The sequence below is a fragment of the Astyanax mexicanus genome, chromosome 16 (assembly GCF_023375975.1).
Source record: "Astyanax mexicanus isolate ESR-SI-001 chromosome 16, AstMex3_surface, whole genome shotgun sequence".
NCBI classification, from domain to species: domain Eukaryota; kingdom Metazoa; phylum Chordata; class Actinopteri; order Characiformes; family Acestrorhamphidae; genus Astyanax; species Astyanax mexicanus.
The window spans coordinates 14,668,348-14,691,123 of NC_064423.1; the positions used below are offsets into that span (position 1 = coordinate 14,668,348).

General features: G+C 37.0%; 1 protein-coding gene across 2 annotated transcripts in view; it reads left to right on the top strand.

The window, feature by feature from the left end:
- The window catches only part of arhgap45b (Rho GTPase activating protein 45b), a 37,284-nt gene that overhangs the window by 3,875 nt on the left and 10,633 nt on the right, over window positions 1-22,776 (top strand). For both annotated transcript variants that reach the window (XM_007252644.4, XM_007252643.4), the window contains exons 3-13: window positions 7,454-7,597; window positions 9,181-9,265; window positions 10,706-10,778; window positions 12,004-12,073; window positions 12,171-12,305; window positions 12,970-13,031; window positions 13,123-13,233; window positions 16,223-16,303; window positions 16,853-17,020; window positions 20,250-20,387; window positions 21,392-21,582. In XM_007252644.4, the coding sequence (XP_007252706.3) occupies window positions 7,454-7,597; window positions 9,181-9,265; window positions 10,706-10,778; window positions 12,004-12,073; window positions 12,171-12,305; window positions 12,970-13,031; window positions 13,123-13,233; window positions 16,223-16,303; window positions 16,853-17,020; window positions 20,250-20,387; window positions 21,392-21,582 (1,258 nt within the window). The remainder of the gene's footprint in view (window positions 1-7,453; window positions 7,598-9,180; window positions 9,266-10,705; window positions 10,779-12,003; window positions 12,074-12,170; window positions 12,306-12,969; window positions 13,032-13,122; window positions 13,234-16,222; window positions 16,304-16,852; window positions 17,021-20,249; window positions 20,388-21,391; window positions 21,583-22,776) is intronic.

The following is a 22,776-nucleotide window of genomic DNA, read 5'->3' on the forward strand; positions in this document are numbered from 1 at the left end:
ATACATAAATAACAAATAAATAATACAGCATATCAGTTTCTTATTAAAACTAATATCAAGTATTATGAAGATCTTAATAAAGCCACATTTTGAGTAACTGATGATCATGTGACAAATAACATCTGGCATGTGTGGCTGTCTCCTATAAATATTTAATACATATTGTTTGGGTGAATGGAGGTACGCAGACTACCAAAACATCACACACAATTGCCTAGGGTCCTAGCAGTAAAATAACAGTCTTATTCACCACTCCTGTATTTTCTATTTTTTTTACTCTATTTCCGAATTAATTATACAAAGGTTGACACCTAAAGTATTCAGTCATTCCTCAGGTAGAAGATACTAGGATTTAAAAATATTCTGTAGACGTTGAAGTAGTTTATGCCACATGAAATATTAAAATGTTAATGTTAGGATGCCCTAGGCTCCCGGTTTCAAACACATATCTGGCCATTGGAAATTAATGCAGACTACATACGTCTGCTGTGTTCTTGCTGGAGTGTAACGTGATGTGCCAATAGGGTGTCAATGTGAAAATGTAAGGAGTAGAAGTAAAAAGTTGTCGGATAAAATAATTCCTCCAGTAAAGTATAGATAACCAAAATTTTTAACTAAATTAATTTTACTTGGGCTGCATGATATTAGAAAAATTACATTGCACTATTTTGTTGCTCTGTGAAATATGTGTGTTACAGAAAATTTAAAAAGTGTAAATATTATTTTTTTTATCAAACAGTTAATTTGTTTTATATGACATTGCTATTATGCATGCCTGTGTTGCTACATCACTGCTTGAGCCATATATTTTGCAGCCCTAGACAGTAGATAAATAGTTGCAGTAGATAAATTGAGTCAAGTCATGAACTCAACCAGCTGAAAGATCAACTGCTGCCTGAAGAACTGTATGATCTGAAACATGTCAGTGTATACCAACTAGAGCTGGGCAATATATAGATATTTTTTTTGTGTATTGTGATTATTTTTTTATCGTATCAACACTATGCTTTAATAAGCAAATTGAGGCTATTATCAGTGCTTAAATATCACTGACCCAACTGTACATTTTATTATAACGAGTGTCAAAATAATGTCAAATTGGTTGATGTGCAGCAAAAACTAAATGCACCAGGGGCAGTGGCTTTTCTGTGTTTATATCTATATGAGAATTGTATTGTATCAACCGAAATTAAGAAATATATTATGATATAAATTTTGGCCATATCGCCCACCAAGCAGACAAGGGAAACAAAAATGAACAAACACAAATATGTTGGTGCTGTTTGATTGTTAAGAAGTTTCTAGATCATTACTAGATCTTCTGAGCAGTACTACAGACATTATAATGCTTGTTTAACCAGTCGTTGCACTCTGGCCTTGATGGACATATAGCACAAATGTGGTTTTCAAAGGTCATTGAGTACTTTCCCACAGTAAATAGCGTTTAGTTTGATGCCTGTCCTGTATGTAAATTAAAGGGGCCAAAGAATGTGGTTTCACTTGTCCTCATAAACTGTCCGTTGATAATAATCACTTCTCTTACAGTAGTCTTCCATCATTATGTAAAAGAAGTAGGGATCCTACATTAGAGGCTGCAGTGTTTCTGCACATGAGGTGTACGATACAAATCATTGCTCATAACAGAGAGCATTCAAGGCTGCAAAATTGATTAGAGCTTGTATTTATTTTAAAAGCAATTGTCTCCTGTCTAGACTATGCATTTTTCTGCTGAGTTGGGATCTTCTGTAGCACGTACTCTGGTGTTTGATCTGCTGTCAGACTTTTGCAGTTTTTGCTGATCTTCTTTACAGTATCTGACTGATAAGATGAGAGCCTGTTTTACGATATAGACAAATGTTCTAGAGTGTTCTTGTTCTACCAGAAGACTCTAGAGGCAAAAAATAGATAAGAAAAAAACTTTAATTTTAGGCAAAATCTTTACAGCTTAATCAGAAAAAGTACCTGAAGTAAAATCTTTGATTTGATTTAAAAGTCTCTGGCGTAGGCCCAATCTTCAGCCCAGGTCTTAAAGCATCTCAAAGATCCAGGCAGGGGCTGCTAAGGAGACAACCTCCCAGATTAATCAGACAGTACCAATCTAGAGGCGGTGGGGAGGATGTAGGGGAAATGTGAATTGGCAGAGTCTAAAAGAAAAAATTGAGTAGAAGTGTTTTAAAGACAGGTGGGAGCTGGTGATTGGTGATGTAGCATTAGAGTTTCCTGGTAGAATTTACTCTGAGCTTTAATTGCAGGTGTTCATTTATAATTTAGGGTGTGTTTACACCTTTAGTTACTTTGTTTTTTTTTGACAAATTATTAAACAAATAAACTATCTATGTTGGAGTGCTTTTCTCTCGGTTTGGTTTATTTTCACACAAGGAAAAAATCCAAGCTCAAGTAAATACAGTAAGATGGTCCTGTGCAGTTTAACATAGAGTAACAGCAAATATGGGATTTGTTTATAGCTGTCGTAATTATCTTGGTAACTTTCCAGGTTAAAAGGCACCTGCAGAGCTTTTGCAGAATATTTGCAGAGTCTGCACATTTGCAGAGTACACCGGATAACTGGGTCAGCCCAAGGTCAGGCCATGTTCTCTTGGTTCAGGGTTTTTAATCTAAATTTGATTACTGTATTTACACCTGAACAATTGCCTATGGTGATTTGACCACCAGCTACTTTAAAATAACACATTCAATTTACAGCAGTGTACACTGAACCCTCTAAAACATGTTTGAGATTTGAAGTGAACCAGTATTAACTGGTACAAACTAGCGGCACTATTGCGTTTTATGTTTTGGAGCACCTGGGCTTTTTCCTGCATTCAGGAGAAGAACTCAAGCTAAGAGAAAGCTATACAATTTGACCAGCTGGTACCTACAAAAAATATTTTGTCCATCTTTTAGTCAAATATTTACTTAGAGTAAATGTTATTCACGTAAAATATATTCGTCAATTGAACAAAATCAGTTGTGATATTTATTTTAGGTTATATAATCCAGCACTAGTTTAGCAATTTGTTCATAGAAATCTGCTCTCACTAAACTGCACCAACACTATCCTATAGATATGAATAGCTATTCAGTCAAACCAAACCCTAGAGCCAATCAGAATCTTCGTTTTAAACAAGACAGCCAAGGGCCCAACAGTGGCAGCTTGTCAAATCAGGACTTTGAATTTGTCATTAATAATCCAGTTCTCTGACCTCTGAACCATTACTGCCCATCTGGGGGTCCGGGCAGACGGGACACCGGAGACAATCAGAAAATCAGGACAGAGAATTAAAATTTTTGGGAGGGGGCTGATTTCTCCCAAACAGTGTATATAAAAGATTAGAGTCACTTGTCAGCTCAAAGTTGGAGCTCCCTCCACAGATCTACTATGAAATTAAGGTCCAGAGACTGGCTAGGCCACTCCAGGATCTTAGTGTGCTTTTTTGTAAGCCAGTTCTTTGTTGCCTTGGCCCTTGGTCGTGGTTGGGTCTTCCAGACCCGATCTTTAGCATTCTAAAGAACACATTCATTTAAGTTTGTATGATTCATGGCATCATTCATCAGCCCCCACAGAAACATCCCCAAATCACAATGTTTCCACCTCCATGTTTGATAGTGGCGATGGTGATTGTGGCTTCTTATTGCAGGTCTACAATCTCCTCTCTAATATCTTTTGGAAGTTCTTTGGTCTTGTCCATGACGGTCAAGCGGTTTCAATGAAATATTCTGAATCTGTGAAATCTTGAACTCTTATACATATAATGTGTTGAGATTAGGCGTGCTTTCTTAACGGGACAGGATTTGTTCTAATTTGTTCTGTGGGGTGCAGAATTCTTGCTGGTTGGCAGGGGATCTATTACGCATGTCACTTAATCAAATACAAATTAATTGTATCTTTTATTTAATGTTTTTGTTCTGAAATTTTTTTGATATTATGTCTTTCTGTCTATTATAATTAACATGCCATAAAAAGTATAGACTGTTTATGTCTTTGTAAGGTGTAAATCTTCAAAATCAGCAGGGGATCAAATAATTACAGTTATTTTGGAGCCATATGGAGCCAGCACTTTGACACCCGGGTAGCAGTAAGAATTAAGCACTTTGCTCAAGGGCCCAACAGTAGCGGGCCACCAAACTTGGGTATCGAACCTACAACCTTATTATTAACTGCCCAGTGTTCTAACTGCTAATTTAGTCATTTAAAAAGATGTTTAGTGCTACAGTTTAGATTCTTTCATAAATAGATCCTCCACACGTGCTGAAGTAGCTGTGGCTCTGTGCTGTTCTACTGTTAGTGACTCGTGGTCTGGTGGCCTGATTACAGCATTTCTCAGTTATTGCTCGCTTCTGTGTTTGACCGTCCTGCACGTAAAACAAAAGGTGTTTGTTCCAGACTTCTCTCTTAGAGTACTCATCACACGATTGGTAGAGTTGGAAAAGGGGCAGGGCTAACTTGGCTGGAACCACCTCAAGCTTCCGCTTGTTGCTCTAAGCTTCGGTTTCCGTGGCACGCCACACTTAAACAGGAAACTATACTCTCAGAGAACATCCCCCTTCCTCTCACACACACTTACAGCAATCAATACATATTTTTTATAAACATAAATGCATTCAAATTCAATTTCATTGTAGGATTGTTTATTTAATCCAGTTATTTTACTCCTTGAATTCCAAAGCATTATTTACCACTCGTTGATATTAAAGTACTTATTGAATATTAGAGATAATAATGTTAAATTTATGTTTATGTCTAATCTATATGTAAAAAACTAAAAAACAGTACACATTAGATATTAGGGGTGTGCCATATTATATTGTATGCAATAATATCACTAAAACGTCTGACGATAAAAAAACTTTGATATATTATGGAAAAAAACGCAATATTATTGAAAACAAGAATATTTACTATATTTACATTTACACAAAATATTTACAACAAACATTTTAATTTTTTTATGTTTAATACACCTATTCTATTACATTGTGTTCAAATAATAAATGAATAGAACTTGTTTGATGTTTATTTTTATGCAGTAGTATATTTTTGAAAAAAAAAAGTTTTGTCATATCGCTATAACAAAAAAACCCTAACATGTTAGATATGTGTACAGGGCCTCCTGCATTGAATTTGGATTTGATTTCTGCCATTTTTTCTGTTTGTATGGACAGTTGTTGAAAGGCACTGGCAGTCACGTTTATCATTATTAACACTTACTGCTCTGTCCACTGTGGGTGGTAATGTCTTCTATGGTGAATTCCCAGTACACATGAACACTGTGGCTTGAGGAATGTCAAATGCATTTCAGAACTGAAATGTCTCATCCATCTCACTCAAACTCACAATGCTTCTAATTCAAATGTGTGCCAGTTTCACTCAGATAACACCTCACAACACAGATGTGGGCTTTCCCAAGCTGTCCACTGAGGTAACACTTGGTGATCAGTTAATATACTGCTGTCCCTGTAAATGACTGTAAATTCTCAACAGTAAATGTTACATAATTTGGACTGTATTGGGACAGCTTCCTGTTTATAGTTTCCTCTGATATCAAGCCTATTAAATATATATTTCCTGCTTCTGTTTAAGTAATTGTCTCTACTGCCCAGGGAAGGATTGTTTTTCTAGATTTTGAAACATGGCTATGAGGATTTTATTGTATTCACAATAAAAAAGCAATGTCTTTTTGACAATTGATCTTATTATGATATAAATACTTACAGTGTAAATGTGCATGTGTGTATGGCCTTTAGCTTTGAACCTACACATCTAACATAAGCCCAGCAAAACTTTTACAGTGCTTTAAGAAGTACAGGCTCTCTGCTTAGTGAACGATTGTGGTTGGATTTCTGAATAAGCCTGTTGTGATTGTGTACTGCTGTGAGAGTTTTTTCTGAACGCTGTATAGGCTTCTTTCATTCCCTCGGCTGGTCTCGGCCGCAGCGCTCCTGCGCTCTGTGGCGTCGTTGTTTTGACAGATTGAGGGGAAGTATGCTCTGGTGCTCTGTGTGTAGGTCTCCGGTAAAGAAAGAAGGAAGTGGCTTTCGGAGGTGTTGCAGCAGACTTGAAAGTAGACTACAACTCCTGTAAATCAGCTCTCAGTGCGTAGCTGTGTCTCCTGCACTGGCCTTTGATTGTTGATTCACTAGCTGCTCTGTGACAGGCGTACGTGATGAACACGACACCCCAAGGAGGAAGAGCTGGTGAATCTCTATCATCTAACAAAAACACACTCAATCAGTGTGTCTGTGTGGTGTAGAGGAGGAGTCTATGGGCCTATTTTAACGATACAGTCTGTAGATGAGCCATCAACTGTGCAACCGCGTCAGTGTGTTTTTGCTATCGTAACGTTGGGGAAAGTTTGTAACGATGGGTAAAAGGCATGCACATATTCTCTTCATTAATCACGGGTGTGTTTATTCTGTTTATTGTTGATGTAAAAGTTAGGTCTGTGCACTGCTGCATGTCCTTGTGTTTGTGTCACAGGGAATGTGTGAGCAGGGGTTTATGCTTGATGAGCATGCATGGCACGCTGCATTGCCAAGATAGCAATCAATCTGTTGTCTAGGTTCTGATCAATCAGTGGATCACCTGTGTTTTCCGATACCAAGATAACAATACACCAGAAAAGGCGTGGAAATGTGTTGTTGACATGGTTAACGTAGGTCCTTATTTGACTGAATTTTTTGTAAAGTACATTGCAAATGTAGAGATGTACTTAAAAACTATCGATTATTTGATAGGTTCTTATAAATTTAAAGACATTTTTAATGATACATATTATTTACTGTTATATGTTGATGCAGCATCAGTGGAAGATCGAACAAATGCTCTCCCAATCTTGATACAATGATATATGTTCTGAATCTGCTGCACTTTGTATCTATTTAAACAGGACTATTTACACTTTTTTGATTTTGGTTTTACTGCTATGTCAGTTTCCTCTCTTTCAATGAAACACATAAAAGCCTTTTGAGTGCACATTGTACGTCCAAAATATTTGTGTACACGCCTTTTAATGAATGCAGTCAGCTGCTTTCAATTGCACCTATTTCTTTCACAGGTGCAGAAACACAGCTTGTCTAGTCCTTATAGAAATGCCAATTAAAATTACAGCATGCCCAAATCCAGGTGTAGGCTTCTTTTGGGATAAGCTGGAGATTTGGAATTCCTGGCATAACGAATGCTCTTGTGGCTAAATGCAATCAAATCCTCACAGCAATGCTCCTTCCCTGGACAGTTGAGACAGTTACTCCAACATAAGCAGAACAGATTCTTCTTTAATTCCATTCATTTTGGAAGAAACAATGAATGAGCAGGTGTCCCAATACTTTTGTCCATATAGTGTAGGTGATGCACAGTTGATAATCCGTAATGATGTACACTACAGTACGTGTGTTGATGAACTTGGTCATTTGGTTGTACTAATAACTGTTGATGTCTCCTGCTATGTTGTTCCAGACAAGCATGAGAACCGGCGGCCGCTGGCTCACGAGTGTCTCGGGGAAGTTCTGCGGATCCTGCGACAGGTCATCAGCATGTACCCCCTTCTCAACACAGTGGAGACCCTCACAGCTGCTGGAAAGCTCATCTCCCAGGTCAAAGGTTAGCTGCTCTAGCATCACAGCCTCAAGAAAAAATAATAAACTTAAGTACTGGAGTGAAGGTGAAGCATTTTGGGTGATAATGGAGATTAGTAGTGGTGTAAGAAAATATCTGTATTAGAAGTATTAAGTATCATTCCATCTTTTTTAAATTAATTTTAAACAGTTTAGATGTGTGAGACTTTTTTTTTTTTTTGTGAAAAAATGCTTTGGTGTTTTTGTTTAGCCCTGCTTTAGTAAACTGAATTAGTGGTCTCTGAAGAAAGACAGGATTTCGCCTTTGGCTCAAACATATCGCCTCTGATTGGCTAACAGCACTACAGCAGAGAACATTACCTGCCTTCCCCCACAGTCAAATTTATAGCTCTAAAACTCTATTCCAGCCGTCATCGGGCAGAAGGCAGTATACACCCTGGACAGACCGCCAATCCATCGCAGGGCAGACAGACACATTCACTCACACACTCACATCTAGGTGCAATTTTAACTGGATCCCAATTAGCTTGAACGTGTCATCTTTTGACTGTGGGAGGAAACGGAGCACCCGCAGGAAACATATGCAGACATAGGGAGAATGTGCAAACTCCACAGCCGGGAATCGAACCCGGGTTATCTTGCTGTGAGGCAACAGCACAGGGGATTTATAATGTATTATTCTAAATCCATATCCATTTAGTATAGAGTCAGTCCCTCTGTGCAGATTTAACAGCAGGTTTGGTTAAGAGGTGTGTCTGAATAATTGTGTGCATATACTCTGCTTTTAAAATAAGAACTAAAAGCTTCTAAACAGTGAGTATTTATTTAATCAGTTAAACACTAATATTAGAATAAACACAAATAACGTTAATACAAAAAGAAATGATTTTATGCCACTGTGTTCAATAAAACAGCTCCAAACTCTTCTCATTTAAAGCCATCATCATATTAACACCAGGGGCAGTAAATTAACGAATTGTAGGCTGTGTGTTATTGTAACAATAGGAAAAGTAAGCGGTGTGTGACTCAAAATGCGCAAAAGTCATGTACTAATTCTCTTAATTAATCATGGCTGTGTTTTGGGCGTAACGTGCAATAAACCAATCAGAGTGTCATCTTCCATTTCCCTTTAAGAGCCAGGTGCGCTCTGACTTTGACTCATTACTATTTTAGGGGTGCAGATATCTGGACGTGTCCAGAGGAAACTGACCTGCTCGCTCACACTCGTTCAATCTGTTTATTGATGATGTAAATGTTTGCATAGCTGCCAACAGGCATGTGCTATGGGTTTGTGCACTGCTGCATGTCCATGTTTCGGTACATGAGATAGGGAATGCACCTGTAATGACAATTTACTACCAAGATAGCAATAAACACCTGACCAAAGCTCACCAAATCTCTACTACTTCATGCTTATATTTCTTTGAAACAACAAATTCTTGTTTTTTTTACTGTATTTATGTTTACTTACATTTGTTTGTATGTGATCTGTTTTTTTTCTTTGCAGTTTTTACAGTAGAAATTAATTATTAAATCTGATTAGGTATCTACCCTCTGTACAGTTCTGTTTAAAAACATATTCCAATCTATTGCTTTGCTTGCTCTAAGGTTTCCACTATGAAAGCTGTGTTGAATCTGAGAAGAAGGACTTTGAGAAAGCCATTGAGACCATTGCAGTCGCTTTCAGCAGCAAGTAAGACATCTTTCCTGTTACACAGTGTGACGTGCTGCTTGCTTTGTCTGTTTTGTTAAAGCAGCAGATTTTCAGAGAAGCTTTTGTTGGTTTCATCTTTATAAGAATATGATACACAGAGACATACTGTTTTATGTTTCACACCTATGTATTTAAGCCAACAGTTCTGTCATAATTAACAAAAGTAACTTTCGTTGCACCACAAGATATGTCATGATAAACCAGTCATTACCAAACAACTCCAACAGACATGTTCATCACTATAGCACTATGACATTATCAATAGCTTTAGTTGGGTGTGGTTGAACGAAAGGGGAAAAATACAGACACTACACAGCCTGGTACTCTCATAGTATGGTTTGTAGCAGCAGAGCCATAACAGGAAACTGATTCGTGGTTTTCGTTTGCTTCTGGGTAATTTGGCCCACAAAGAGAAAATCAAGCCTTTTACATTTGAGCTGATTGTTATCAGAGTAATCTCATCCTCTGATGTGTTGACGCTGTACACAACTGTTCTTGCCTTGTTAACTTAATTTGCAATGATAGTTTATTATTCATTTTGAAATTAACACAAGGTTTGTCTAAGCACAAATTAAGTTGATTGGCCAAAACAAGACTGCTGCTTTGATTTTTTATAGCTATTATCTAATTGTGCTTTTCACTTTTTGATTTTGACTTTTGTCAGACAAAAGTGTTGTTTTGATGGACTGATCAGTGTTAGCCGAGTGTGATTATAATGGACTGCTCAGTTTTGTTTTTGTTTTTGGGTCAAGATCACTGCTGATAATCTTTCAGTACGATTGGTTGATCAGTTGTATCTGTCAAGGCCTGGGCAGGTACACTAATATTTCCAGGCAATATTGGTAATGCATCATCGTGCAGGGCTCCTGTAACATTCTGTATCTGTATTTCAAGATAAAATGTACCTTATTTTTAAGTTTTGAAAAGCTATATTGTAAATGCAGGCCTCTTGCTGTGAGTGATGTACTCTTGAGAGGGGAGTCCAGTTAGTGGTGTTAAAAGTATTTATGCTGTTTCATCCAACATTGCACATTCTATAAATATGTATGTTTGAGTCAAATAGGCTAAAGAAAATGACAACAGATAGAGAGCACATATAACCAAGTTCAGTGCTGGTTTTAATAAGTGTCTGCAACTGTACGCCAGCTTCACTGTTCTAGTTCTAGATCTAGTGGTTAAACAAGAAACTACAGCATCCTGTGACCGAGGATCCTTGTGCATAATTGCTGTTATTTTTAACTGACAAATTTTATGATCTGATTGGCTCTCAGATTTGGTGAATTAGAGAAATATTGCCAATTGTTAAACATATATGTTGGCTCCAGCTGACAAGGTTATAGTGTTTGAACTGATATATAAAACATTGGTTAGATGGTACCAGTTTTTTACCATGTTGTGTCTCTACTGTTTATTTCTCAGTGTGTCGGAGCTGCTGATGGGGGAGGTTGACAGCAGCACTCTCTTGTCTGTACTTCCCACAGAAAAGAGCAGGGTAAGTGTGTGTGTGTGTGTGTAAGCACAACAGAGCTGCCACTAACAGTGCCCTCCCACCTCTGAGAAGGCAGCCTTTACACTTCCTGTGTTGTGTAAGTGTCACAAGTCCTGAACTCTGCACTGGCAGACAGAAACATTTAGTTAAGATTGCATCATGAACATGCTGATAAACAAAATTACTATAAATGTAAGAATAGACGGGAATTAGCTTTAACAAGTAAATATATTAATTCAATATAAAATTAATCATATTTAAAAGTGTATATATTATTAACCCAAACTAATTAATGGTGTAATATAATGGTGTCACAGAACCTTTAAAAGATTAAACACAGCATTCTGTCCATCATATACATCATATACTAAACATCCTGACTGCATCACTACAGGACAGTGTGTGAATGTGTGTTTATTCATCTTACCTTATTTACAGAATAAAGGTGTGCTGAGTTAGTCCTAAAGATAAAATTAGCTCCTTTAAAAAGTGTATATTAGCTTCTATAGGTCTGTTCCAACCATTTAACCATTCACATGCTTTAATTAAAGCTTTTACATTGTATATAACTAGTTCTCACACAATTTTTAAATCAAAATGTTAAAATACAAGGTATGAAATTGTTGTGTTATTTGTGTTACATCAGGATTTTAGCCTTAAAATATTTACAGTACAGTTTATTGTGTCTGCAATAAGAGACAAACATTAATACGCTGCTCACTAAATTTATTTGATTCAATGTTGAATTTGGTATCAATAAATATATTATGGGTTAAAATAAAATATTGTCGATGTCCAATGAAAAACAAGTTCGTTCAATATGGCACATTTACAGGAGAAAGAAAAAAACAGTCAATGTAAAAAGAGTTTATTTCAGGTCATTTAAAAGTACTCATATTGGTCAGTTCATCAAAAAAGTTTGGCACAGTGTAAGAGACAGTTTGTGTGTTCAATTTATGTAGTAAACAAAAATCAACAGAAATGGAGATGCTTGTTTTTCATTGGACAGCGACACTGTGTGTTTTTATTCAACATTTGATTTAAACAATCACAATAATTAATCGCTTACAGTATTGCAAAATATCATAAAATATTGAATCATAACAAGTGTATCACGTATCATATTGCCAAGTTCTTGCTAATGCACAGCTCTATTACCTAAACACATTAAATGTATTAGTAATGTGAAGAGCATGTTTGTCATTGTGGAATCTGTTTGGTTTGGCAGTCTATGGAGAATCTGTACAAAATCTCTGGTCAGGAATCCTTACAAACACGGAGTGACTCTTCTGAATTAGGTAATTAAATTGATCTCTGACATGAATAAATTTACATGCGAGTAAATTAAAGAAAGTTATTAATTTGCATTGAAACTGTGTGTGTCTGTGTAAACAGTAATGAGTTCAGAGGAAGTGGACATCCTTTTGCAGCGTAGTGAAGGTGGGGTGGACTCTGCTCTCACCTATGCCAAGACCATTTCCAAGTACATGAAGGACCTCATTGGATATGTTGAGAAACGAATCTCTCTTGGTAAGTGTCTGTATACAATATTTACATGTATGTACACTGTATGTCTAGATGTTTCAGATAAATGCAAAAACACACATATAGCTTGTCTATATAGAATAGGACTCTCTGGTGCAGATAAACATGAACGTGTTGGCACCATGTGTTCTTTGGAATGATGGTACTCCATGGTAAAGATAATCCGATCCTTTCTGAACAATAAATAACATTATCGCCTTTAGTCAGCAGTGGTTTTTGCCTTTTCCATAAATACCATTTTGCCCAGTCTCTTTCTCTTTATTAAATTATTCACACTGTCCTTGACTGAGGCAAGTGAGACCTGCAGTTCGTTAGAAATTGTTCTGGTTCTTTTGGGACCTCCTGGATAAGTTGTCCGTGCCCTTTTGGAGTAAATTCAGAAGGCTGTTATTCATAGGGTCCTAAGGCCTGTTGATGTTTATGGAGGACACACCTCAAAAACTACAGAGCTTACTGGATCTACTGCAAACATTAGCCTTGCTGGTAGATACCACAGGATACCTTCGTTGATTTTGTGGAGTCGATACACTGATGAGTCAGAGCTGTTTTTGTGGCACAAAAATGACCAACAAAGTATTTAGCATGTGATTTTAATGTTATAGCTAATCTTTCTACATATATTTTACAAGTTGAATGCTTTGTGTTGCAGAGTTGGAGTTTTCTAAGGGCCTTCAGAGACTGTACCAGGCTTGTAAACAGACCATCACACAGGTACATTAAAACTGAGTTGAGCTGCTGTGTGTTTCTGTGTGTATCTATATATTTTTTTACTTTTATTTTGTGTGTTCTTTATCTTCCACAGCCACACATGCCTTTCTACTCGATCTACTCTCTGGCTCTGGAGCAGGACCTGGAGCAGGGTACTGGAGTACAGCAAGCTGCAGCTACCCTGCACAACCAGACCTTTATACAGGTACACTTCAGGACTTTTCATTCTTATTGTCGTTTTTCTTTAAAAATAGACTCTTCTGTAATCTTGATCACATTTTTATCATCATGATGTCTTGGTCTGGAGAGAAACAATCAAGTTGGATTCTTGTTTTGCTCTGCTGTTACTTGCATAATCATAATAATAATAGAGCAATAATACTTATTACAGCTGTCAGTACACAGAGCATCACAGACAAGAAAGTAAACACAATAATACAAACAAAAGGACAGTACTGGACATGAGCAGGACTTGAGAAGTTTAGTCAAATCAATATTTACATTTTCATTCTAAATGTATTTTGCCATATCCCATAGAAGCTTAAGAATGTGCACTTAAGCCAGGCGGACACTGCGATTTTTTTAATCGGATGCGTTCTGGAGAGCTCAAACAGCACGTTTGAATCGTTTGTCGTGTATGAACAACGCCTGCGATTCATCTGCACACACTGTACGGTCCGACTGACCTGCTGCGACGGGGGAGCTTACACTGCACGTCTAAACGCAGCCCGTAGGCGGAGCTTTCTTTGCGTACAAACTCTCGCTTCAACACAACGCCTTGCAAAAGAAAGCGCTTAGCTTATTTGTGCCCTGTTGTGCGCTGAAAGTCCACGGAAGAGACGTACATGGACTCGCAGGTGGCTGAGGCGACGTGGACTCTACGGGTTGTCCGTTTTACAGAAGGAGAGTGCATAGAAAAATGACTGCGCGTCAGGCTGCGAAAGAAACACCAGCAGCTTAAATAAAATAAAATAATTTTATTTTTTATTCTGTTTATTGTTTATGTAAAAACTGGTTTTGAAACACTGAATATTAAACAAGCAATCGGTTATTCACACTGGATAGGGACCCTCATTTACAGTGCCGCTGAGCATTAACAGTTTAAAAGGGATTTAAAAAATATATAAAAAATAGAAATAAAAACTGACATTTATTATAGACGAATAAAATATATACATAAAAAAGGAAAAATAGGACCTTAAAAAAAGATCATAAAGATTGACATAAAAGGTAAAAAATGTATATCTTATAAAGATATATATTTAATGATTTGATTAATAAAAGAAGAAAAATAATTTAAATGAATAAATAAAAAATATAAAACTCATTAAAAATTCTAAAACGTTTATTTTAGAAGACAGAGGTTATTATGCGAGCAATGCCGCGCGCAATGCCACGCGCTGCGCTAAGCTGGCTTTGCGTGGCTAATATTCTGGAGCACTGGACGAGATTTTAATTAATAGATTAACATATTTATAATTTTAATAAATTTGCCCTGGCGAAAAGAAACGAATAATAAAATATAGCTTTATATTTCTGTGCATGTTTTAAGTTTTATATAATTGACGGGCAACATCAGAGGCTGACAATGTGCTTTATTTTTCAGATATAATAGCAAAGTGAAATAAAATAAATTTATGTTTGTCAAAGATATTTTCTCTTTTAATTTTTCTTTTCAAAAACTCCAGCTATTGACTGAGAATAAGCATCTGTTGAAATTCTTAAACAGCAGAATGCCTGTGTCTGCTATATTAAGCTATAAGTCTGTGTACCGAACATAAATATAAATCCTTATAACTGACAGAAATAAATATGACTAATAATAATTTATAGTTACTGTGCAGATTTTTGGGAAAACAGGTCGTGACGTTAAGAAATCGGCCCGCAAAACAGCTCACACTGTGAGACAAGCGACCAAAAATTCTGGCATGTCAGAAATCCCTGGTCGCGTCCGACTGCTCATTCGCAGCTCGTATGGGCAATTAATCGGACATCGCTTCCCCTCTCACACTGCACGACAAACGACGCACGATCAAGCTAAAATTCGGCCCGATCATGAAATTCAGTTGCATCCGACCAGATCGGGCTTAAAATCGGGCTAAAATCGCACAGTGTCCGCCTGGCTTAATTACCTGCAAAATCTGCATGCAGATTGCACTGAATGCGGATGTGATGTGTGCTGTCCACGGTGGGTGGTAATATCTTTTATGCAGTAAAAATACTCGTGACTATCTGGATTAAGGAATGTTTAATGTGGGTTAAAAGTTTATCTGTTGAATGTGTCTGTAAAGTATTGTAAGAATCTAATCATGAAAATAGAATACATTAAGCTTTAGATCTTTAATCTTTCGAAAAACTTGTTTTATTTGATCTTCTTAGCACCACATCATTAGGGACAAACTACTAGTTTTAGCTCTTTTTACTCTTGCACCATTATTATAATTACTTGTCAAAAGTTTTCAAACCCCCATTTTTCCTTTATTCTTGCCATTTGAGCTCTTCAGGACCAGTCAATAACTAGAAATTGTACAAAATCCAGTGTACAAAGGTTGCGGTAAACTGCCAGGCCCTTTACAGAAAAAAAAAAGAAAATTAGTCATATATATTTAATTAAAGAATGGGGATTTATTGTTTAACAGTTTTACAGCTAGTAAGTAGCAATGGAAAACTGAGCTTTGTAAAGCGATTTTAAAAATGTAAATTTCCAAAGCCTTTGTCTGTAGTAAAGCAGTATTGGAACAGATTATGTTACTGCACTCTCTCTACTGCAGTATTTACACACTTACACACCGCACATTCACACTTTCATCATAGTAACTAAAAAAAAAGAAACACAGATAACCCTTTATAAGTCTTTACTTAGAAAGACTTTAAAGATGAAGAACTAAGAACTGTTTCCAAATCCTTCAAATAACTCTTAGAAGTGAGAAAACTGGTACAGCAAGGGTCAGGTCTGGCTGACCCACATGGCAACAGTGCCTTTAGCTCAGCTTAACATTAGACTAAGTCTCAGTTTCAGCAGTTAAGAGAAGAATTAAATGTCTGACAGGTGAACTGCAGTAATAAAGTCATTGCTAGGATTAAGAAGATAATAAAACAGCACTGCTACTGGACTACTAAAAACGGGGATGTATTTTCTGAGGTTTTATTTGTAATGTTTCTTATTGTGAAGATTTCTGCCCTTGTCTTCACAGCCTCTAATGCAGAGGAAGCAGGAGCACGAGAAGAAACGGAAAGAGATAAAAGAACTGTGGCTCAAAGCCAAGAGAAAACTGGTGAGAACTTCACAGCATTATTGCTTTGATTCTGTTTCTACAGTAATGTAAGAATATTATGCAACATTACTGGGTGTTTCCCAAAAGTGTTAATCATCTTCATTGTTGTTCATTGAGAGAGTGTTCAGAGTGATGCTCGCACACCACTTTAAGAAAAAAATTATGTGGTAAGATTTGTGTGTTGAGAACTCTAGACCTAATTAATTCCACATAAAACACACATAATAACCGCTCTAGTGGTTGTCCATCATGCCTGGGCAGCTTTATAATTCACCACAGCAAAGAAAATAAGAATAACTGTGTGTTGGGCTATGAAAACACTGGGTGTGACACATATATGCAGTGTTACTGTACAAGGACAAGGGGATTTTTATTATAAGAACAGAGCCGTGAAGAAGTCTGTACTTTAAAATTACAAGATTCAGTTTTAGACTTTTTCTTAGGGCTTTTCTCAAGACCTAATTTAAGAACATTGTTAGGAAGATAGTGTTAAATGAGGCCTAATGTTTTAAAATCATGAACTAACTAATGTGTGTAATATATTTGTAGATGGATTCAGAGGCCAATCTGAAGCGAGCTAAGCAGGTGTACATCACTCGCTGTGAGGAGTATGAGAAGGCCAAGATGGCAGCTAGCAGAGCTGAGGAGGAGGGCAGCAGCTCCACCGCTAAAGCCCTGGACAAGAAGAAACGCCTGGAGGATGAGGCTCGCAATAAGGTCTGTGCTCTGCCTCCCATGATGCTTCACAGATTTTTACACATTAGGGGTGTCACGATTCTCTAAATCCTCGATTCGATTTTATTTCCGATTTTAGGGTCACGATTCGATTCAATTCTCGATTTTCTTTTTTCTTTTTTTTACAGCAGAAAGGCCTATGCCAGTTTTAGATTAGTCTATGGTCAGTCATTGGTTTGATTTATCAAATTTTCAATATCTTATTTCAAAAGGTGGGCTTGATATAAGTGATGCAAAGTGATACAAGTGATCTGTAATACACCACATTAGGCACTAATGGTCAAATTTAAGTAATTTAATTAAGATATAAATGTAATGCCATCTAGTGCCTTTTTTGGTAGCAGCAGTGTACACTATTAAAACAGCAATTGTGCAACATAAAATAAACAATAAAAAAAATACAGGAGCAGTCATGTACAAAATAATAGAACAATTAGAGCCTTAACAAACTGAACTACTATATCAGTTAAACATAAAATAAGACTTTAAGACTTTTTCAGTCCCTAAGAATAACAAGTTTTTTTTTCTTTAACAAAGATATATTATTAACTTTATCTGAGAGAAAGATACCAAAACTATTAACATATTTACGGCTGGACAAAACATATTATTTTTATATTATCAAGTTTTTCTTTAAGAAGATGAGAATGTCCACATTCTCTGGAGAAAAGGTTGCTCTTTGAGCAGTCACAATGTTCGCGGTGTCGGCTACAGTGTGCTGCGCCATTTGCGCAGTGCGCGCATGCTTGCGTAGCTTAGAGGGAGGAATCGTCGATCCTCTTTTTGACTTCGAGGCTCGAGACCATGACATAATTTCGCTCGATTTTGAAAAAATATCGAAATCGTGACACCCCTATTACACATATATAACGTTTGGTAGGTAGATGGCGGTCTATCCCCACATCCCAACTTTCTTTGAGATGGCGTCTGTTAGCTGATGTATCAGAGCTGGGAATCTGGTGCTTTCCTCAGTGTGTTCATGCTCAGTGATGCTGCACTGTCGGTAGTTCAGAAAGAGGCGGTGACTGAGTTTAAATGGTTTTGAGGTGTCATGCGCTTGTCCTCAATCTTATAGTGGTGGGAGCATGCAACTGATAAAGGGAGTGCAAGTGAGTGAGTGGGTTAATTCAAATCAAAGCAAATATTAAATGATGTTGTTATAAAGCAACTTTAAGGAAATGTGGTTGAAGGACAGAGAATCAGAAAAACATTGGACATAAAACACAGAACCCTGACATGGAGCAAAAAAGGCAAGGAAAAACTCCCTCAGAGCTGGAGGAGAAAGAAACCTTGGGAGGAACCAGGGCTCACATGTACCTATACTATATAGGTGGACGATATGGCACTAAAATAATATCACAATATTTTCTGGTATTTTCGTGATAACGATACTCTTGGCGATATGACAAAACATTGAATTAAGTATACACTACTGCTACAAGTGAAAATTCAATTTTATTATTGTATAGGATACGATATGGCACACCCCTAACTGAGATATTAAAAAATACAAGAATGTTATCAAATTGCAACAGAAGTCAATGATCAAGAAAGTCATGATACTAAAATACACTCCATATATCTCCATATATACAGGATTAAAGTAAAATAAATGATGCTGGACAGATATAATGTGTCTCTAGTAGATATATAATGAGAAATGCTAAAAATAATAAAAAAGTAGAACACTGATGTGATAATGTACTATCACTAGGGCTGCCACAAACGATTATTTTTATAGTCGACTAATCACCGATTATTTTTTATGATTAGTCGACTAATCGGATCATACGTTAATTGAATATAAAACACAGTTTATCACAATAGAATGCAGCTGCTATTATACAACCAACATTAGATTTCAGCTATATGCTAACTAAAAATAAAAACAATTAAAATCATAGTTCATTAAACCTTTAATGAAATATGCAGCATGTTGTAACAGACAATTATTTTACTGTTTAGCATAAAGTGTAAACAACTGTGTAAAATAAGGATAAGGCACTGGCATTTATGAAACATCTCAACCGTGAGGTTGTTTGAACTATTATGAAAAAAAAGTATATTAATAAAAAATGCCTCTCTGTCCAGATATTGTGTACATTACCGTACACAGGGCAGCGGTCTGCACAGATCTGATTGGCAGAGGAGAGCGTTTGGTGATTTTACACCAAACCAGAAACCATGAAACCAGAGCCTGTCTGTATAATGTCCTGAGATGTCGTCCACTACCTACCCCGGTTTCCACTACTGCGCATGTGCGTCCAGGACAGAAAGGCAGTCGCAGCAGTTTGGAGAGAAAAACAAAGAAAAAAAAAAACGACTAATCGACTATTAAATTAGTCGTCGACTATTTTAATAGTCGACATAATCGTGACTAGTCGACTAATCGTGGCAGCCCTAACTATCACATGAACTATCCAGGCTAATATATAATTGTCTCTGTTAAAACTGAATTAAAATATATATATATATAAATATATATATTTCACAAATTTCAGTAATGATATTTGATTTTGTATAGATGTGTAAACTGCTATCGGTCAAATAATTACTGGTTAGCTGCAATAGATGTTTAGTCTGCCCAAAATAAAAGAAATGGCTTTAAAATGGATGAGAAAGATGAAAAACACCTGCAATTATAGAGTTGCTATTCAATGTATATTCAGAGTTCAAGTACATCGCAAATAATAATATAATATATTATTGTTCTTTTGCTCCAAGATACTTTTATTGAGAATGTACATTTTGAGAAAAATCCAAAGCCAATGTAAGAAAGTCTGTAGTATAATATTTACAATATTATTGTATAGAAAATATCAATAATTGATTAAAATGAGAGGTAATTCCAAGCTGTAATAACATAATCACAACATAATAACTAACATTTCTGATTGTATTTCATTGAATTAGCTACGTGAGCTGTAAGATTCAATATTTTGTGATAAGAATATTTATAGTCAGGAACTCTGCTGTGTTGTGATATCAGTAGTCTCACTGAGCCATCTGTTAGACTGGAAACTTCAGAGCCCTGTGTCTGTGCCAAACCAGCATCAGCATCCATTCATTTACATCACCCACCCTGCCTTCTTAATCTCAGAAATAATCTTATTTGATGTATCAGACCCAAAACTCATTATACTTCACTGTGCTTTAAGACTGGTCTTCTCTCTCTCTTTTTCTCTCCTCTCTCTCTTTCTCTCTCTCTCAGGCTGAGGAGGCCGAGGCTACGTACCGAACTCTCATTGCAGACGCCACCACGCAGCACCAGGAGCTGGAGCACATCAAGGTCACAGTGCTGAGACAGATCCAGGAGGTCATTAAGCAGAGTGACCAGACGCTTCGCTCGGTGAGGGGCTGTCTGTGTGTCCTTTGGCCTTCTCTCCCAAACACAAAACAACCATGGTCATTTCCATATTTCAGACATGAACCACTTCAGGTCTCAGTGAAGGCTACTTCAAGTCTGGGTGCAGGAGAACTTCTAATGCTCTGTTTAAAGCAGCTCTGTTTATGTTGTGACCTGATGTTAAAATAATAACTAGTTACCATTAGCATAAAGTCTGTGATCTGCTATCTACAGATCTTGAAAAAATTAAGAGACCACCTCAGTTTCTGAATAAGTTTATCAGATTTTGCTATTTATAGGTATACATTGTAAAATGAACATTTGTGTTTTATTCTATAAACTATGGACAACAGGTCTCCCAAATTCCAAATAAAAATGTTGTCATTTAGAGTATTTATTTGCACAAAATGAGAAATGGCTGAAATAATAAAAAAGATGCAGAACTTTCAGACCTCAAATAAAATAATGCCAAGAAAACAAAAAAAAATTAATATTCCTAGAAATCTTAGAAATCAATATTTGGTGGAATAACCCTATTTTTATCACAGTTTTCATGCATCTTGGCATAATGTTCTCCTCCACCAGTCTTACACACTGCTTTTGGATAACTTTATGCCACTCCTGGTGCAAAAATTCCAGCAGTTCAGCAGGTTTGATGGCTTGTGATCATCCATCTCAGAGGTTTTCAGTTTGGTAAAATTAAAGAAACTAGTAGGAGAATTTAGGTTCTAGGTATTGAAGAACTGTGTAATACTTGTAAATTGTGTGTATTAGGTATTTTGTGGCTAATAGCTGGGAGTGTTGGAGCTCATTATTATCTTGAGGTACTGGGTTCTGTCGGCACTATTAAGCACTTCTGTAAGCCCTCTGGACAAGAGGGTCTTCAAAATGCTGTAAATGTAAATGAGTGTAAAGAATTATTAAAGTAAGTAACGACACAGGTCTTTAAGGGATTAATGCACATATTTAAAAGCATGTTAATTAAAATACCTCCTTCTTTTCTCCAGGCCACGATTTCCTACTACCAGACTATGCATGTGCAGACAGTGGCCCTGCCAGTACACTATCAGACGCTGTGCGAGAGCAGTAAGCTGTATGATCCGGGTCAGCAGTACGCCACCCACGTCAAAGACCTGCAGATGAGTGAGGAGCCTGAAGTCCATTACAACTTTGAACCATTCTGTCCCTCCAGCAGCCAGTACGTTCCGTACACCTCATAACACACACACTAAAACTGTCACATATACGTATATGTGTGTGTGTAGATATATACTGTACATAGAATGAACTGCCACATGTCATAGGACATAGAGTATATAAGTATTGTGTGCCAGGAAAGCGAAAAACAATTATTACAACCCACTCAGCTCTCCACTGTGGGTTTAATGCCTTCTATGATGTATTCCCAGTAAACACCATTTGATTAGTTGATTTGACTATTGATTAGTTCAGAATCTAATCAGAGGAGAGGAGAGGCATATAAACAAGAAAGTCCAAGCAACTAAATAAGTTATGGCAGTGGAAAAGTACACAGATAAATAATACAATAATGTTAAAAAACATGTATTTTGGGATGGGTGATTATTAGATTATTAGAACGGCTTGCAGAAAGCTTCTGGACAGTTCTGGGATCACTATGAAAAAAGTCAGTCTGGAGCCCTGGTGTGGGCATTTAGTTTTTTCAATCGCATTCTGCTTTCTCATGACTATGCACACTCTAAATATATAGTCTTATTCACCCCTGTTTATACACCCCTGGTCAAGTTCTGTACTGAGACACACTTATTCTCATTTTAAGTCATCATTTTCATTTATTTACTTTAAATTATATATGTAAATATATTATATATATTTCATTGTTTATGTTCCAAAATATGGCAAATGTGTAATGGCGCTGAGTAGTCCAGCGGTCTAAAGCGCTGCCACTATGAGCGGGAGGTCGCAGGTTCCAACCTCAGCTCATGCAGCTTTGCCATCAAGCTGCCGGTGCTCAGAGGGAGCACAGTTGGCCCTGCTCCCTCCGGGCGGGTAGATGGCGCTCTCTCCCCACATCACTTCTACGGTGATGTCCACAGCACAGGGCGTCTGTAAGCTGATGTACCGGAACCGAGCCGCAACGCTGCATCAGCAGCAGCTCGAAAAGAAGCAGTGGCTGGCTTCGCATGTATCAGAGGAAGCATGTGCTAGTCTTCACCCTCCTGGTGTGTTGGGGCATCACTAGTGATAGGGGGAGTCCTGGTGAGTGGGTTAGGTAATAGGCAGTGTAAATTAGGGAGAAAAGGGAAAAATTAGAAATAAAATTATAAAAAAACAAATATGGCAAATGTGTGCAGAAGTATTGACACATTAAATACCTTCTTAAATTACATTTATTTACCTAAATAGTAGTTGT